Here is a 20279-nt window from a genome sequence, read left to right on the forward strand (position 1 = left end):
TATTAATTTGGGCGGGGGAGCTGCACATGTCACGCTAGGCCATTGTTATTTCTGATGAGTGGACAGCAGGTCCTCTCTAATGGACAGCCCGGCCTTTTTTATCACAAAAATACACCATTAATTGTTCTTTTTAGCTGTTACATTAGTTGGCCGCTTTCCAAAGAGCCAATTAATCAGCCTCTTTTGTCAGGTTGAGTCACCTGGCAAGATAGGATCCTTTATGAAATATGTTGAAGAGAAGCGTAATGGAGGTCCTATTCAGGGATTTGGCAGAAGCTGGCCTGTTATAATTGGGGCGATGTGTTATCCCACAAAGGACTGCTAGGTGAAAGGAAGGACAGGTCTCTCACCGTCAGCACCTTCAGAGAGCAAACATGATGCTGGAAACCATTTTCTTCCAGCCTTTGTCTCGTGAGATTAGACTACTCAGTTTGCACATAAAAAACTCCATGTTTGTATGCACGCGCACGTTTGTGTAAGGCTTGTTTTCAGGCTACAATGACCATGTTCACCCCTGAATCACATATTAATATACAGGTTATTCTTGGATTCACTGACTAGCATATAAAATAAAAAAGGGGACAGACACACACGAACCACTTTATTAGATACACCTTGTTAATGCATCTGCCTAAGCTAATCAGCCAATCATATATCAATAATTCAGTGCATTTAGGCATGTAGACATACTCTACTGGGAGTTTCCCCACACAACCATCTTTAGGGTTTACACAGAATGATCCCAAGATGAAAAAACATCCAGTGAGCAGCAGTTCTCTGGATGAAAATACCTTCTAAGAGGTCAGAGGACAATGGCCAGAATGCTTTGAGGTTATAGAAAGGCAACTCAAATAACAAAGGTATGAAGAAGAGCATTTCTGCTAATGAAGCATGTGGGCTAAAGCAGCAGCCACACCAGGTGACAGTCCTGTCAGCAAAGGATAGGAAACCATCCATTCATCCATCTTCTTCCACTTACCCGGTGCTGGGTCGCAGGGGCAGCAGCCCAAGCAGAGAAGTCCAGACCTCCCTCTCCCCAGCCACCTCCCGGTGGGACATGGCTTGAACGCCTCACCCAGGAGGCGCCCAGGAGGCATCCTTGTCAGATGCCCGAACCACCTCAGCTGGCTCCTTTCGATGTGGAGGAGCAGCGGCTCTACTCTGAGCCCCTCCCGGATGGCCGAACTTCTCACCTTATCTCTAAGGAGATAAGGAGGAAGCCCACTACCCACAGCTCGTGACCATAGGTGAGGGTAGGGACGTAGATCGACCAGTAAATTGAGAGCTTCGCTTTTACACTCAGCTCTCTCTTCACCTCAACAGACCGGTACAGCGGACGCAGTCTGTCGATCTCCTCCACTTAAACTCCTCCACTTGGGGCAAGAACTTGTCCCTGACCCGGAGTGGGCACTCCACCCTCCACCCTCCTTTTCCAGCTGATGACCATGGCCTCAGATTTGGAGGTGGAGGTGTAGAAAAATGTTGTCCCATCTAATGAGTCTGCTGAGACATTCACATGGTATGGTGCAAGGATCCATGCTGCCTTGTATCAATAGTTTAGAGTGCTGCTGGTGATGTAATGAAGTGGGGGATATTTTATTGGCTGACTTTGAGCCCGTTTGTACCAACGGAGCATCATTTGAACACCACAGCCAATTTCAGAGTTCTTACCAACCATGTCCAGCACTTCAAGACCACGTGACATGTGACAAAGCTCAGATCTTCTCAAACTAATTTCTCCTACATGATATTAATGTAAATGGTAGCACTGTCTTCTATGCTTTTTCTACTTAACTGCTCTCTGTCTTTATCACACACATTCATACTCTGATGGATGCATCAGAGAGCAACTTGGGGTTAGCATCTTGCCCAAGGATATTTTTTGTTATGCAGCCAGAGATCGAACCTTCCTATTAGTAGATGACCTGAGCCAAAGCCTCCCCACAGTGAGCTCACTGCACTCAAATGGCCTCCATAATCACCACATCTGAATCCAGTTGAGCACCTCTGGGATGGGATGGGATGGAAAATTCCCATGAAGGGTGACAAATCTGCAGCAACTGTGTAACACCGTGATATATCTGTGCCACAAAAATGTAAGGCAGATCTGAAATCAAATGGGGGTCCAACCTGGTAGTAGCAAGGTACACCAAATAAAGTTCAGTGTACATGTCGTATATGTCACATGAATTATACTGTAAAAATGGTGAATGCTCAAATCAAACGCAGCAGAAGGTTCAAATACCAACATAAGCACGTATACGTAAGAGAAAAAGGCTCAAGCTTCAGACTGCTGTAAATGTTTGGTGTCATATGACATTACAGACAGCAGATCTCTCTATAATATGGTCATTTCAGGCACAGAATTCTGGCTGTAAGCACAAAACTGTGTTTAGCTGTTGGGTACAATGGGCAGCCTAATAACAAGACTTTAAGGTGAGCTTGAAGGCTTGAAGGGAGGGTGGCTACATCAAAGGCCAGCATAACGTAAGTAATGATTATTTTGAACTCTGACTTGTGCAAAGTTCCTCTAATTAGGTCCAAGAAGAAGAACTTGGAGCAGCAAAAGTGCATAACAGGTCCTCTTTAATCAGCTATAGCTGCGTTTTCTGTCAAATAACAGTCACTTCAGGAATACGTTCTTCCAAAAAGGGTATTTCCTTTTTTTCTTTTGAAGCCTCCCTAACTCCCCTTTCACTTAAGTTGTAAAGACAGACACATACAGATGCTTGAAGGGTGGCACACCTTCGATGATACCCATTCAAAGAGAACCGAAACAGTTCTGTACTTTCATTCAGCAGCTTTGTGTCTCATAGCAAACCATTATTAACGCTCAAATGCTCTCCCTCTGTCTCTAAGTGATGCCCGGGTCCCCCGTTTCCCGGTGCCATCGGTTGTTAGTGACAGCATAGTGGAGAGAGAAAATTGCATATTATTTACCCAGTGCCTTCAATATGCCACTTTTCCACTCTATAGCCTGCAGCTTACAACTCGCAGCACATGCACAGACACACAAAAACCCGCGAAGCCGCACAGAACCGACGCATGCTCGGATGAATGCGAGCGTTTTTTTTCTGTGACATCCTGCCCTGACATGTCAAGTGGAGCCGAACTGGGTATGAATCCAACCTTCTCTTGTGGCATAAAACAAGAAGCCTATTCTCTTTTTTCTTTCACTCTCAAATTGGTCACAAGTGTGCGACAGGAAGAAAAAAAAAGGGAAATAAGATTCACAAATGTGTGCACTTGAGCACTTACTGCAATCCAAACACACATGTACCAACTGGAGAAGATCAAACTGCTATGCAAATGTGTACATCGCAGCGTGAATAAATATTAATATTTTACATACACAATCTTAACATTCACTTGCATTTATTCACGCGCTGATAAATGAATCAGGTCACATTAGCGAGCGGGCCTCTCTGCTCCACCCACATCCTGCGCCGGTGGAAAACTGGGACTTTCAGTGCATGCATGTGTAATTTCACAGTGGGGCAGTGGAGATCTGTATGCAAGTAAAATATTAAATATTTACTCAGACTGTGAAACGTGTGGATTCCTAAAACTTTCTTACATGCATATAAATGGCTTGAGATCTATGTCGGCATGTGCAGATCATGTGACGCGCTTCTCTCCGTATGCTCCTGTCCTCGCCGCAGACACCAGAGTTTGCTAGCTGTCTTTTTTTTATTTCTTTTCTCTCTCTTTGGTTACACGCGGGCAAGAGATTTGAGCTTGACCGTGAGCTCAATCACATCTCGGCTCCCTGGATGTCATGGCTGTGTGCAGAGACGCAAACCGTTGGATTTCAGATTAGAACACAGGGGCTCCTTTTCCAATCCACTTTCTTCTTTTCTCACCAACACGTTTCTCGCTCGTTTCTGTCTTTCTGCTTCGCTCTGATTCTTTCCCTCGCTCGCGGTTCCTCCCCCTCTCCTCCTCGCCGACTCTCTCCCGTCTCCCCGTGAAGACGGGGGGTGACCCCGGGTGCCTCGTCTCAGGAACCAGTGCGGCGGGTTGTTCAGACAACCGGGAAAATTTCTTCTACTTCATCTGAGTAAGTCACCTCTGCACCTCTCCAATAGAGTGTGAGATTGGAGAAGTTGGCCGGACTGAGCCTGCTAGAGGTTTTCGACACAGATGACAGGGATCGTACGCTTCTCCTAAAAACTGTGTACCAGCCTTGTTATGGTTATTGGTGAATTTTCAACCTTTCTATCAGCGATGCTACAAAAATTCAATTTTAAAGGCTTTATCAGTGGGAGAGATTGAGAGCGATGCCAAAAAAAACCATCTTTCATACTGTTGCTTTCTCATTTTCCGGCACCCATCACGATCTGTGCTTTAAAAGTTTCTCCTTACCCTTTTGTGTAGCACTAAATACTTTAAGGTTCTCCACTGCAAAAAAACAACAACAAAAAAACGCTTGGCAGGTCTGATGGATTTACCCCAAATCACTACAGCGCCACATATCAAAGAATAAACGCTAAATGTTTAATCTGAAAAGGTGAAAAATTCAAATATTGACATATGTGCCTCATAAAAGCAGGAGCCAATAAAGAAACATTGATTGCTGAGGTCTGCACCAAATCTGATCCGGGTGATATAAGGCCTTTCCCTGCACTTGCTGGTTGGTGAGAAGACATTACTTTGAAGGAGTGATTCTTGCCGTGATGGACTGGTGTAATTTATCTGATAACAATCTTTTCTCCATTTTAAAACAGCTATAAAATACTTTAAAATCATCAGCTTTAAATTCATGGTTTTGGGACCCAGTCCATAAATATCGCACAACCTGAGGTTTTTTTTCTTCCCCCCCCCTTGCTGAATGGATATCCGTCTACAGCGCAGTCCATTTACCTTTCCGTATATGTGGCGGGCGTTTGATGCTTTGACCTTGAGGCTTATCGATTCTGTGCCTGTTAAAATTCGACCTGCTTGCACCTGACTGTCAATACCCATCTCGGGGATATAATCTCTAGGAATAAATCAAACACCTGTTAGGCGTGCGCAGAGAGGGCTGCGGCTGTCTGCTGTTTTTGTTAGGCTTTTCATGCGGTACAGTGTCTCACAAACAAATGAAGTGTAACTAAGAATAGAGCGCATTCTGAGGGCAAAGCACTCCTGGGATTACGAACAACTGCTGCGTTAGGCTGGATCCGAAGCACAAAGTTGATGAGCGCTAGCGGGACAAAACGGGGAGTCACTTGTGTGGCTTTTGGTGCCGTGCACTTCTGCGAAGAGAGGAAGAGGTGGGCCGATCTCTAACACGGCTCGGCACGCATGCGGAAACTGTTCTGCCAGATGTAACGAGAACTGGCTGCCTTTTAGTCTCGTGGTGCAGGAAGTGTGTGCTCGTGTTGGAAGAACAAAGTTTCGCACACTCCAAAAACACCCTCGTTAACTTTGTGCGTCGTTACCTGTACTCTAGAGTTGGGGTCTTGTTTGATCCACTTGATGACGGTCTCGTAGACCAGCTCCTCGGCCTTTGTGTTCAGGCTGTCGTTGGACAGATAGGCTATCAGGTCGTCCTTGGAGACGCTGAGGATCTCTTCCTGCCCTGCCACCTGAAAAAAAAAGATTCAATAGCTAAAAAACTTTTCACTTTCAGCGACACAATCTGACTTTTCCTGTGCCAAGCTCTGAACATACACAATTCTGTAAAGTGAAGCTCCTGTTTTTGAGCAGAGGCAGATGTTCAGATCTGTCTAGCATAAAACTAACACAAAGGCCTCTTTGGAACCCAGCGCAGAGACCAGCAGGGGCAGAAAAACGGCCTTTAAAACTTCACATCATGTGGCCGTAGCATTTAAGGAAAAAAAAGTGTATTTCTCCCACGTACAGTAAGTGCAAAAGTCTTGAGCCTCTAGATGTTTCTTTATATTTTGCTTCCAATGAGCCAGGCTTTGTTGTCATTTTTAGGGTGGAACTGAGCAATAGTTCTCCAGGATTTCTGAACGTCTTTCAAAGTTTTTCTTTGAACTTGGCTGCTTTTTCCCTCATTTACACTCCAGTCTTTGTAAAGTCACCTATCACCGACCTGTGAATCATTCAAGAATAAAAAAGGACACCTAACACAGGGTTGTGTCTACATATAACAGACAACCTTTAGGCATTTTATTACTAGCAGCCTGTCCCAAAAATACACAATTTGTTCGATTTCATTTCTTTAGTTCAATATATGAAAAACGACAGCACAGTGTGACCGGGATACAATTGTGTTTTTGCACCTTCCTAAACAGCTATTAGCCAAAATCTTGGCACATCTCTGAAGTTACAAATAATTGACGAAACTGGGAAAACGGAGGGAAAAAAGCAGAAAAGCCTGGCCTAAAAATATCTACAGCTGATGAACGCTAACTGAAAGTCACGTTTTTTAGAAACAGGGAAAAAATGCAGCAAAGATCTGACACAGGACCTGATTGATGCATCTGGCCATTCAGCTGATCCCAGCTCGTTCTCACTCACGACGCGTAACACACGCTCCGGCCGTGTATTCCAGCCCTAACCCTAACCTTATCCCTAATCTTAACCACCACCTTAATCATGTTAGATAGTGTATTCCAAAGAGATTAAAGTAACGTACATGTGTAGATTAATTTCAAAAGCTTCTCGTGTTTCCTAATTTTTCCAAACTCGTAATATGGTGTGTGGCCGGAAGCTTAATATACTGACGATTTGTCACCTAGCATAAATTGTTACGCTTTGGGAGTGAGCACGTGTTGCTGATCCATCTCCTGTTCGCTGAAGCCTTACCAGAAATGATCTCAGTGAGAGGATGGCTGTCAAAAAGCCATTCTTAATGAAGGGAAACATTTTTGGTTCAATTTATTGTTAATATGTACAGAGGAGGTCATGAGAGAGATACAACGGTGAGTGTCTGCAGCCATGTGTAAAACACAGCGGAGGCTCTGTCATGGTTTGGGGCTGTTAAAATGAATGCATGAACGAAAACAGGGAAGTGCTGTCAGGTTTTGATCTAATATTCAGTATCATCTGGAAAGCTTTTGATTGGCAGTAACTTTATTTTTCAGCGTGACAATCACACCAAACACTCTGTCAGTGCAGTAAAAGCATAGCTGGATAGAAAAGCACACAACAGCACACTATCAGTCATGGATTGGCCTCCCCGGAGCCCGGACCTGAACTTTACTGAAGCAGTGCGGGATCATCCTGACAGAGAACAGAACAAACATCCAGCCAACATCCAAAGAAGAGCTTTGAATGTCCATCAAGAAGCCTGGAGAACTATTCCTGAAGACCGCTTAAAGAAATGACAAGAAAGCCCAGCTAAGGCAGTTCAAAGACATCTGCACAGTAAATCTTGAAAGAGAATGGAAAGTACATTTCATTTGATTTTGCATCATCGCGGTTTCATTATGTACTTATTTTCTTTCACTGACAACAGTAACATTTGTTTGCTGCTTTTACCTGATTTCAGGCTTTTCTCGACTGTGTGATTCACATAAAAACAGAAACGTAAAAAACAAGATAATGAGTGGACATTTTTATTCTCCTATATGCTGTATAAAAATACTAAGACATATAAAACAGGCTAATTTTGAGCTCTTTGTAGTAAATAGGTGTTGATTTCAGATTTACAGTGGACTTTTCTGTGACCAGCCCGGACGCCTCACATCAAAGGCAGAACATAATGTATTAATTTTTTCTGATCTGTGGAGAGAGACGTTTTTCCTCTGTTTTTCCTACCGAGTAACGCTCGACACAAAAAAGTATTTTTCCAACACTTTCTGATGCTGAGCTTTGATGCCCTTATTTTCCACGCTATTTTGTGTGATTCATGCTGGTTGGAAACTATAAGAAAACAGAGCTCTCTGTATTTCTCTTCCATTAAGTTATCTAAAAGCTGCTCGGTAATAAGTGTACTGTTGGGTGATTCAGTAGGGTACGTGGAGCTTCTACAGGAAATTGCATCCCATGAGGTAAAAACGGTTAACTCCAGAGAAGCATTTTAATGCAAGCAGTGAATTAACAGGGCCATTTGATATTTGCTAGCTTGAAAAAAAGGAAGACAAAAACATATAATTCAATAAGCTTTGTGTATGCTTTACATGTGAGACTTTAATAGGAATCTAGTAACTACAGACTTAATTTAGTGTAGAAGAAAGTGCAATTTTCCCCATTGCATTGTTGAGTCTGACAAAAAAGATGCTTAGGCAAAACAAGTTTTTTTCCTTTTTCCTCGAGCTGATCACTGATTTAGGTGTTTCATTTTCTCCCAGATGCAAACCGCCGTGTGTAACTTTGCTCCACAGCAATCAAAGAATCCAGAAAGACGAAGAGCCTCGACCTACCTCTGGGAAATTCTGCAGGGCAAACGCTTTGGCCATGTTGTGGAGCTCGGTGCAGCTCATGGCCTCGGCCATAGCCAGCACTCCCAGACAGTTAGCGGCAGTCAGCTGTTTCCCTGGAGTCAATGTAAAGCAGGTCAGAGAGAGAAAGAGAGACAGGGAGATAGACAAAGAGAAGAGGTTAGAAACAAAAACGAGAAGAAAACAAAAGACAGACGCAGATTGATTAAGACAGCCAGTGGGGAGGGGGGGAGAAAAACAAAACACCATTCAGTCATCTATAAAAAGACTGCAGACGTACAAAGCTGCAAAGACAGAGAAAGCAGCTGCAGGTAGCACAGAGCCATAGCCTGGGCTTTGTATCTGCCTGAGACTGAGGGAGAACAAGTATAATAACTCAAAACAGCTCTGGGGACAAACAACAAGGGGAATCGATCGCTCACAGCCCAGGCATGAGGTGGTGGATGGCAGGGAGCGGGATTTGGGATTAGCTGAGCCAGTTTAAAGAAGTCCTGTCAGATCTCAGGATCTACTACACACATGCACACACACACATACACAGCCTGGAATATATGAAACTACCCTCAGGGCCAGGCCAGCGGGGAGAAGGCTTATACTGCCGCCTGTGATCTTTTGCAGGGCGGGGTTTGGGGGGTGGAGAGCACGGGCGGCATTTTAGGTGATGTGTCTCCAAATGTAGTTTTCTAACAAGTGTCACCATTTATCACAAGAGAGGGAAATGCCCCCGGTCTTGTAGTGAACGTACGCACGGATGCGGGCACAAACGGTTGAGTGGCCGCTGAAAGGCGCCCGATTAAACAACAGCCATCAAAGCGAAGCAAAGCCAGGCCTTTTATCGCTAAAGACAGAGCCTGAGAGTGTCTCCTAAACAAATATCAGCCAATAAAAAAGCCACCCAACATCTGGTAAATAACAGGTGAGCAAAAGCCAAACTAAAAAAAAAGCAGGTTTGGGCTGCATCAAAGCTAGACTCTGTCTGAAAGTATATTTCACAGCAGATGATCATCTGAACAACCCTTTAAAAAAGAAATCATTTTTTCCAATACTACACACTCGGGTTGTAAAAAGGTGAGCATGTTTTGTTCATTTACTTTTTGATTTTCCAATCATAGAACAAAAAAAGCTGGGATTTCTCACAAGGCGCACGATGAATGACTTTGTTTTGTATTTGTTGGAGAGAGAAGACGTGTGAAGCGTAAGTAGGTCGGAGAAGATGTCTGCCGTTCCTCCTCGGTATATTTGTTGCAAACTTCAATAATTTCTCACGCGGTATCAATTCCTCTTTGCTCAAGGAGACACGGTCGTGCTCGTTACTTCTCAAGCGCTGAAATGTCATGAATCTTGTCGAGGAAGAACGGATTGACGCCTCGCTGGCGATGAAGTCTACAAATGGCTTCTGTGTTTTTCCCATTTTTAACCCTCCCCCCCTCCCAAAGTGAGAAAAACAAATCAATAACGGCGCTTGCTGCTCCTCTTACAATTTTCCCCTCCTTTCCTGCTGCTGACCTTTTTGCTAACATGCACTTCCCCCGTGTTACCGATACCCAAAACTATTTATTAAATGGAATGCAAAACTCGACCTTTGCGGCTTTTTTGGCTGGCCGACCCACTAAAATATGGAACATGCCATTTGCTTTTCATGCAGACCCCTCCCCCCATCCTTTGGGTTCCACCCCCAACAGGCCCACTCCCCTTCTATCCACCTCTTTCCATACCTTGTCTAAGTATCAATCTGTTTGGCTGTTTTTCGATTCCATCGCAGCTCAGACCAGAGGATTTGACATTTAAGTGACAATTGTTCCCTGACCTTTTTATAAATCTGCCCCCGTGCTTGATCCTGCTCTCTGGGACGAGATCAGAGGCACCGTGCCCGGCTGAGAGTGAATTCTAACACGGCTGCGAGCTTTGGAAACATGACAAAAATGGGAGAGCGGTGTGCCAGGGCCGGGGAGGAAATGTAGGTGCTGCATGAGGACTTCTGTGCACAGCGATGAAGCATGACCGTATATGAAAACACCCAGGGCCGTATGGTCGCGGCAGGCATATCTGATGTAATAAGCTGCTGATATAAGCAGATAACACTCGTGTAAACACATACACCCCTCCCCACCCATCCCCGCCGCTCTTCCCCCTGAGCTACGCCTACCTAGAAAGGAGACACAGACTTTACAGAAGGTGTTGAACTGGAACTTGTTGGCAGCTTCCAGCAACGTCTTGGCATTGGCCGAGTCGATGACCAGCGACCCCGTGTAGACAAACTCGAGCAGCAGCTCCAGCACGTCGGCGCTGATGTTGCTCATGTTCAGCTCCAGCATCTCCCTGCTCCTCGTCTCTCCCGACGACCTGATCAACCAATCACGGCAGAGAGAGGCGAGTTAGGCGCATTCTGAGAGGAAACTTGGGGATAAAAAAACCCCCAAAAACAGTAAGAAAAGAAATTGAAAAATAAAAGAGAGGGACAAGAATACACGTATGCTACACACAACACCTAAAACACACCTGGGAAAGTACGAGAGTGGGGAGAAAAATAAGAGAATCGTTACACAATAAGATAACAACGTAAAAGTGGAAAAAAGAGACAGAAACAGAACTTTGGATGGTTTCTACTTTACTATGGGGCAAGCGGATTTACAGCTAGAGCGCTGCATCTGAAACAAAACGTCCTCACTGCACAAAGATTAGGCAAAACAAATGAAAAAAAAAGTTATTGCTTTGTTTCAAGAGGCATGCTTTTTGAACGTGTGGTTTCATGTATGCATAGTCTTGGAGGGCAAACATGCATACATGGCAGGGCACGTGTGAGCTGTGAGAGAGTGAAAAATGGAGAGAGATGGTGTTACACACGGACATAATGGAATGGGAAAGTCAGCTGGTTAAAGCGTGAGTGCACAGTTTACGAGTCACGCCGCTGCCGCAGAGAGCGCGCGGCTGCCTGCGTGTGTGCGCGCGCGCGCGCGCCGGTCATCGAAGCGGCGCGTCTACTCCGACTGACGTTGCAGGTGCTGGGCGAGAGCTTAGATGGACAAATTAAATAGAATATGATATCCCTTTGTAATGCAGTGCTGGAGAGAAAGAGAGAGGGGGAACAACGAGGGCCGTTTTGGGAACTGGGCCACGTTGTGACTTCATCGGGATCAAATGGCCGAGATTAGTTCGCATGCAGGATCCCCTCGGGGAGGTATGAGAGCATTAAATAACACCTCACCACCCATGTTTAATGTCCCATGTGAAACAATAATCCACTCAAGGGCAAAATAAATGGAATCAAAGCCCCGCAGAATGCATGCCCCCACTGCTGTGTCTCGCTCCCAGCGGATATGGACATCAACAATATGAAAAGTAGCCAGCATTAAGATGGATGGAGGCTGTTTGCTTCTGCCAGTCATGGTAGCGCTGTGATAACGCTCTGTCTGCTTCTGTGTCTGTCTGATCCCTTTTTTCCCCCTCCACCTTCTTCTTCCTCTCCTTTTTTTTGTGTGTAGAAGTCAGTTGGTTGGATTAGAAATCATGACAAACAGTCAGCGTTTAGTGAGACAGAGACAGCAAAAACAAACTACACGAGACAGATAGAATGGATGGAGTGGAGATGAGAGATTGGAAGGGTGGAGGGGGGGAGGGTGGGTGCGATGGTGGGGAAGCAGAAAAAAAATAAAAAAAGAAGGAAAGGGAGGCAGGGTGAGACGGTTCTTCCACAGGGGAGCCAGCAGCCATCCTTCTGAGGGGGAGAGTTTGGGTTGTTCCATGACTGTGCCTTGCTCTTTTAAATAAGAGATATCCCCGCCCACCCCCGGAAAAAAAATAAATAAATACACCGTCACACCTAAACAGAGCCTCTGTCCCCGGCGTAATAATCACCAGTAGCCTGTGGTGTATGAACTGAGACATTAGTTGTCATTTTCAAGCGCACTCAGGAGGTGAAAGGTGGGGGTGGGGTGGGGGTGGGAGAAGGACATCCAAATAAAAGAAAAGACAATGGCATTTGTCCCTGGATGGACATTGGCTGGAAAAACCAAGGCAGTTACTCGTTTTCCTCCTGCAAAGCAAAAAGCCACATAGTGTTATTCCCCCCCCCCGCGTTTTTTTTTTCCTGCACAAAGCCCTGCAGTTGGAGGAGGGGGCGGGTGGGGGGCAGGTAGTAAGACGGAAAGATGGGAAAGGGGAGGGTTGTTCAGGGTTAAAGTGATGGTGAGGCGGGAAGAAAGAGAGGGGTGGGAAAGAGCTAAAAATAAAAGAAGAGCATGCTCATCAACCTGGTCAATTAGTGCAATAGGAACCAGCTCGAGTGGCAGTTTGTTTTTGTCTGAGCACTTATGTTATGGAAATGACTTTTCCGGGAGCTTCTTAAAAAGAGGTGGATATTTATGCCGCGTTTGATTGCAGACTTGAATTTGAATAGTGAGAGAGGAAGGGAGGCAGGGAGGACAGGAGAGACAGAAGAGGAGAGACGGGGCAAGAAAAGGTGGGGAAGGAAGGAGGGGGGAGATGGGCGCGCGCACGCAGACACACACACTCCGGCAAAGAAATTTGTTTATGAAAAATGTAGCACTTATTCAAGAGGAAGTTAAAAAAAAAACGGCAGAGAGTGTCAAAATGGTGGTGAGCAGAGGCGGAGAGGCGGGAGGGAAACAGGAAAACACACACACACACGTGCTAGCACACACAATTTCTAATACATCTTTCAGCCTAAAAAAAGCCCATTTACAAGGAACACATTTAGCTTGTTCTTACAAGATCATTTATTCTGTGGGAGTATATGCACTACCAAGACATGTTAACACAGAAGCTTACTCAGAACCACAACCTAAAGTGTCTTGGCTAAAAATGGCCCGTATTTACGTGTTGTCACAACATAAATCAGGACTAAAATTGTAAAAATAAACAGAACGCCGTGGCTGTGTCGGCGTTGGGACTGCTGGTTTTTCCGGTATGGATTATAAGGGCGCTGCATCCATAACACTTGGAAGGAACAAGTCATATATGTGTTAGATCGTCTGAAGGACAAAAAGGACACGGTGACAGGTGGAGAGTATGAAAGCTGACACGTGCATCCAAGGGTAAAACAAAGGGGCCATCAACTCGAGAAAAAAAACACACAAAAACCTAAATGTAGACACCAGATTGACAGGACTCTTGGTATAAAAAACTTGACTTGAAGATGACAAAAAGAATCTCTGACAGTGCCACTATGGCAGAGCTCAAGATTACATTTACAATTTATGCCAAAAATTTTATAAAAGACTTCAGCAGGGTCTCACCGTTTTTAAAACATCTCAATTTCACGATTTCACTTTCCATTTCGAGAAGTTAGAATTAGTCAGAATTAAATCTATAATTTGGACAGTGCTGAAAACTCACAAACGTACACACTATAAAAGATAATGTAGCTTCCAGGTCCGAAAAATGAAGCCAACGTCTGAGCGACTCAAACCTGCAGTCTTTTCAAAGGCCACCAGGGGGCGATCGGTGTGGTTGAAAAGACACTTCCAGTCCAATAGAGGTCAACGAGAAAACATCCCTCGAACTTGACTTCTATAAAGACTTTTGTGGTGTGTTTATGGACTCAGTCTCTCAATTTAGCCATTGTGAATAAACCGTTAAGTCCATTTTGTAAATTTGGGTCATTCTAAGTGTCAGAAACGAGATTTGACGACACGTCAGCCAATGAGTGTGCACTTGCACAGTCAGCTCCACCCGCTGGTCTTAAAAAGATGGAGTAGGCTCATCTCAAAGCTTTAAAAAGGGCACGTCACTGTACCCATTGCCATCTTTCATACTGTCAGTGGTCACAAAGTAACAATTATTCCAAGAATGTCAGACTCAAAAGACTCCATTGTTGTACATTTTTCATTGGAACTACTTTCTGCCAAGAGAAAAAAAAGAAGTAGGTCCAATAAAAACTGCTGACATGCTCTCTGAATTATTTGAATGAACATAAGGTGAAAAAGCCTGAATGCAATCGTGTGTTTAATTTGGTTTTCAGTTACACATGTCACCTAAAAAGAAAGCAACATTAAAAAGTAACGATTTATCGAATCAATACCAAAAACACAAAAACAAAACAAAGCCTTTACTCGCGTAGATGCCGTACGAAATTGTTAAAGAAACAAAACAAAAATGGGGTATTATAGTAACCTGTCTCCCCGTCTGACTGAATGGTGCTGCAGAGGGCTAAACCGTGCACACCGAGCTGCAGAGTTCACACAGCGTCCACACAGTAATGGGCTTTAAAATAACCCCCTACCATCACAGTCAGAGTGCTCTGAGTGGCACAAAAAACCTCATGGGTCAACACTGACAGAAGAAGAGCGGGGAAGCAGATGGCACCAAAACATGTATCAGGGCTGAGTCTGGAGCTTTTTTTATTATTTATTTTTTTATTTTTAACATTAGTGTGGTGCTGGGATACAGTGGCCATAAATTAAATGCCTGCGAGCACGCTTATTGGAAAATCCCGTGGGGTAAAATGGAATTACTAGAGATGATCTGCCTCCTCGCTAGGTGCATTGGCCCTTTAAAAGAGTAATGTAATGGGTTTTTGGAAGGGGCAAGCGTGTGCTCACACTTCCAAGCGGCATTACATCCTCCAGGTAAGGTGGGGTGGGGACGGGAGGCTGATTTGCTCGGGTGAGGGTGGGCAGTGGAGCAGCACGCTGCAAAGAGGAAATAAAGACATTTTAGGATTCTGCTGAAAAGAGAATTTGAAATGAAGACTAATCAGTGTATTTGTAGTCCACTTAGGTGGATAATGTGTGGTTTTCTTTTTTTTTGTGACATTTTCAGCACCGTTTCAAATTGCTGCGGAGCCTGCAAACCACGCTGCTAAATACTGACACGGTGCCAAGAGACGCTTTAATTTCGTAAATAAGTCATTGGGTTGGTGTCTGTGCGTGCGTGTGTGTGGGTGGGTGGGCCAAAAAAAAAAGTGTGATGTGCACTCCCTCACCCTACAGTATTACATCTCTACTAGTCTGACTAATACAGCGTGCCTGGATATTATGTCCTTGAATCCTACGCATGCACACACACACACACGTGATAAAACTTCAGCAGCACGCTTTATGTCAAGTCCATTTGAATACGTACGGATTCACAATTTCAAACACACCCATACACAAAGGTGGTTTATGAGAGGAGGCAGGAATCTGAGCCGTAGTGAATGAGTTGGGCGAGGAAGGCTGGGGTACACGGCATCAAAGAAGCCTCTCTCTCTCTCTCCCATCTTCGTTTGACCTCATAAAGACGTGGACAGTACCGAGCCACGTGCGGCATCAGCGTAATCCCGGCCCCGGTGAAAGAAAGTGACCTGAGCGACACATGGGAGGCCGTAACTCGATGACAGACGGGCCTTTGGCTCTCTTTGCTCTTCTCTGTCCGAGCTTGCGTCACTTGCTGCGAACGCCTCAAAGTCAAGTATCAAAAAAAAATAAATCTCTGTATGTTCTTTAGACGCTTTTCATTCTCTTGTTTGTGCTCCCTTTCTCTCCCCTTCCTGTCAACTTCTCGCTGCCTGCCGATTCGCATTTCCATAAAACCAAGGTGCCACGTGTCTTATAAAATCAAAGATGGTCTCGGCGAAGCTGCGGCGTCATGTTCACGTAGCGCTGCTGATCATGACTTCATTACATCAAAGCAAAGACGTCTTCCAAAATTAACAATTAGTGTAACAAATTCATTAGATATTCTTCAGTCTCAAGTCAAATGAGAGAATTTCTATTTTAGACATTATCTCATGAAAAATGACAGTGTTATGACAATAAATCAAAGTAGTTTTACAATTAATTAACCAATTAATGAGAACTTACTCTATTAAACTGTCAAATTAAAAAAGAAAAATCAGACAAAGCAGGCAGCAGCAGGCATAAAGATGAGCTTGATGAAATTCAGCCTGCTCCTCTGGGAGCCCTGGGTGTCTTTCAGGGCCCCTGTCTTAGTGCATAAATGATCTGGCTACGTCCCAGATAAGAGCCACCGACGAGACAATCTGATAGACAGGTTGACCAGCATGGGGGCTTCAGTTCTATCCAAAGTCACTCCGGTCTCTCAGGAAGCTTCTCTGCTATTGTCAAGGTCAAAGGCAGACTGTGTCTGTATTTTATTCATGGGATGTGTGGCTGTCATGGAGATGAGTGGTGCTGGCGCAGACGTGGCTCTGTTGCTTTTCTACCTCTGGTCTCTCTCTGGTCTTCCTCGCTCCATCCTCATTCAGGAGGAACAAGTGTATCGGTGGTGAGCAAGGAGGCCGCGGCAGCAGATAAGCAGCTTCTGTGCTCTCTGATGGCCTCGCTGTGGAGGCAGCATGACTGCGGGGCAAAATGGCAAACCTCTCTAAGGCTTTCTAGCTATCGCTCGCGACCGCTTGTCTTTGTTGAGCGCTTCATCCCTAGCCATGCGAGCAAGAACACACACTCAAACACACGCACACTCAAAAACAACATCAAGGTGGCAAAGTAACTTTGGGTCCAGGGGACTCTCAATTATGCCGAAAGCACCTGCAAGGATGTGAAGTAAGGAGGAGGACATTAGGGATTCATGGTATTACCTCTCCAGGAAAACAATGCAGATGCTCGTGCTATCAAACTTTACACAGTCATACTACATGCATGCGCAAACACATACAGAGAGATTAAAGCGGTCTGCACCTGACGCACACTCACACCGACGACACACATGCACAAGTATGCTGAGCGGCGAAACGAAAACACGCCCGTGAAGCCGGAATCAAAAACAAAAAAAGTATGCAGAATGAAGGGCGTAACACTGGGGGAATACTTGGATCAAAATCAAATGAATACATTAGTGAAGGATGGTGTTAACCTGTGAAAGTGGTGGTCTTAGATGTGCTTTTTGTCTCGTCCTTTATGACTCTGAAATGTCTTTTATATCACTCTAACCAAGGTGTATTAGCATATGAAAAGGCTGTTCTGAAATACTCAAGAAATCAGAAACGAAAAAATATAGTAGCATGGGAGGCAACAATCCCTCTGCTCACAGTGCGGCCACCCAACGTGGAGTTTTGTTTCTGTTTTGGCCCTTTGGTGAGTTTTAAAACATTCCCAGTCATGGAACATTTTCACTGCTCGTTAAAATGGAAATGTGGTTAAATTGCCCTACATGGGGAGGAAAGGTAATGACGAGTGTGTGTGTGTGTGTGTGTGTTTGTGGGGGGGGGGGACGACTTTGTTTTTTCCCTCCACTTTCAGATACATTCATTTGAGTGGGAAGAGGAAGGAATGGCTGCTGGCCCTGTGCTAGGAACCAAAGTCTTCACACACCTGCAAGAGAGAGAGGGGAAGGGAAAAAAAGCGACACAAATGCGCCCTATGAAAAAAAAAAACAGATTGGATCAACAGCTGGTGGGAAAAGGGGGGAAAGGTGGAAGGTAAGGGGGTGGGGAAGCGAAGGCAAACCTTTTCACCAGGTCCTTGAAATACAAGCTGCAGGAAGCTAGAACATTTTGGTGGACTTCAAACTCTTTGCCTTCAACAATAATTTTCAGGTCTGTAAACTCTTTCGCTCTGCGCTGTTGGTTCAACTCCTTCAACATCTCTGTAGAACAAGAAAAAGAAACAGACAATGCCACATTTGGGTTTAGAGTTTTTCTTTTCTCTCTCATTTTCGAACATACATGTGCAGAAAAAAACAGCAACGCAACAGGAAAGCAAAAACGAAACAAACGCTGAAAAGTGCAGATTGTAGAACACGACACTTGCCGGTCAGTCTTAAGAAACAATGTTCATTAAAATGACAGAGAAGTAAAGATTTGTACAAACGTTTCAGCAGAATCAAAGCAAAGTACGGCTCTAAAAACAGGAAGCAGAACAGGGAGCTCACATATTGGATAGTGTACCAAGGAATGTGCATGCTCGTGGATAACAGAGCTAGCAATGAGATCAGAAACACGGATCATTATGAGGAAACACTTGCTTGACTGTGTTTGACTTTGGCAAATTTACACTGCAGCTCAAGAACTTCAATGGAGAGAGGCCGAAAAGCTTCTAACAGAGGCTGAAAACAGAAACACTGTCAGTGCATTAAATCATACTGAAATAAAAATTCTTTGGCTTCTCGCTAATGTCCTAGTCAGAGAGGAGTTGACCTTCAAATGCTGCTCATTGAGAGAACAACTGCTTATCCCCAAATCCCCCAAAACGCCCTTCTCTCACACAACGTCCAAGGAAAAGAAAAGAAATGCACCCACCCACCCGAACCCATGCTTGTCTTCATCTCTGGAAAGAAACACTAGGAAAAAAAAACCCACTGAGGAAACATGCGTGGAGCAAACCGTTGTGCTGTTAAAGGCCGCTGTACAGTGTGAGTTGTGGTGTAGCAGCGCCTCGTTTAAGCCTGGCCTTACTGTAGCGTTGGGTCGGAGGCGCTCGTTTCTCTGCATCTTAATGAGGCACCATGAGGGGTTGCTGAGAGTGAAAATCAGCGGGAGGCTAGCAACTTATTCTACAGCTTTAGGAGGGATAACCAACACCGCTGCGTTGTTAATCTCCTATCGAGAACGCCACTAAAAAGAGAACACTGAGAGCCAAACAGGCACCATAATGTGGAACATCATGATTATGGGTGGGTTGAGGAGTAGGGGGGAGACGAGAGAGCCGCCCTCTATACTGTCGCCTTAGCAATAACAGAGCCTGTGAGGCATAGTAAACACTTGTTTGGTACAAAGCACAGTCTGCTACATCCTCCGTTAAGAGTGAGAGATATACAATGATTTAGATGAAGAAAGGAGATAAATTCTCCTCGTTCTCGGAGCCAATCTGCACACGCTACCTTTGCAAACAAAGCGATCTGAACAATGGAAATGGTGAGTCACCTGTCAATCACGACATGTGTAACAAGCCCAAGAAGCGCGTGTTTATGAACAAACATGTGCTCAACGCAGCTGCGCAGCTGAGAGATGTGGGACAACGATCAGACTTATGATCGTACCGATGACACACAAGATGAAATAAGAGTTCTTCTTCTTCTTTCGTTTTTCCCGAAAGAGGTCTGTCTTCACGCCTCAAAGCTGGGATTTAATTAACCTGGAATGACACTCGCCCCTCTCTTTGGCTAGAATATCTACTCATTTAGCTCCCTCCATTCTCCTGTCTGACACTGGGAGCTCAGCTCTGAATTAATTTGGTAGCTGAAATTATACAGTATAAAGACACATGACAAATAAGGTGCAATTCAAAAGCGTGCTTTGGTAAAAATCCTTTCTCTCCGAGCGGCGCATCCTTCAGAGTTATCGCATCAAGGAATTAATGGCCAGAAAGGGAATGACCAAGTTATTAAACTTGCTGAATACTAAATGGGGGAAGAAATAATGAGATGCAATTTTTTTGGACAATGCGTCTGGATGCACAGCTGCACGGTTAGAGCGAGCCATACACACCCGCACGTAAACACAAAGGCTGCCATTTGCCTTGTCTTTCATCCATCTCTCACCACTCTCCACATTCCACTCCACTGCTGCTTGTCAGTCGGCCAGCTATCTTATTACTGTGTGGGCATGGGCTGTGAATAGCGAATATACAGTAGTTTGCAGTTTGCATTAGTGAATTTCCAGCGACCGATATGGCTCTCAACTCTAATCAGCCGAACCACATACCATCCAGAATAGAGAAAGTGAGAGGGGGAAACGGAGAAGTCCACTTGTCAGGAAACAATGGCCGCCTCCCCCTGAGCCATGCAGATACACCTGAATGCCTGATGGAAAAGCTAATTATGGTGTCTTTAGGGTGGACTGGTGAGCGCCCTCGAAACAACTCATCACCACCGGGGACCATGAAACTGCACATGGCGTCCCCATTCTCAGCTTTGGCTTGGAGTGTGGTGAGGCAGAGCCACTCTCAATGGAGCCACGGTATCTTTGAATCACCAGACGTCTCAATACTCTTTAGGACTGTCAAGCTCTGTAAGACAGGGTGGCACCAGATGGGTGAAAAGGTG

General features: G+C 44.9%; 1 protein-coding gene across 14 annotated transcripts in view; it reads right to left on the reverse strand.

Moving 5' to 3' along the window:
- klhl29 (kelch like family member 29) overlaps window positions 1-20279 on the reverse strand; it is a 271614-nt gene that overhangs the window by 74197 nt on the left and 177138 nt on the right. For all 14 annotated transcript variants that reach the window (XM_082506531.1, XM_082506540.1, XM_082506529.1 and 11 more), the window contains 4 exons: window positions 17744-17882; window positions 10483-10679; window positions 8319-8431; window positions 5424-5570 (listed from right to left, as the gene is read on the reverse strand). In XM_082506531.1, the coding sequence (XP_082362657.1) occupies window positions 5424-5570; window positions 8319-8431; window positions 10483-10679; window positions 17744-17882 (596 nt within the window). The remainder of the gene's footprint in view (window positions 1-5423; window positions 5571-8318; window positions 8432-10482; window positions 10680-17743; window positions 17883-20279) is intronic.

The sequence above is a fragment of the Aulonocara stuartgranti genome, assembly GCF_965226115.1.
Source record: "Aulonocara stuartgranti genome assembly, chromosome: 15".
Taxonomy (NCBI): Eukaryota; Metazoa; Chordata; class Actinopteri; order Cichliformes; family Cichlidae; genus Aulonocara; species Aulonocara stuartgranti.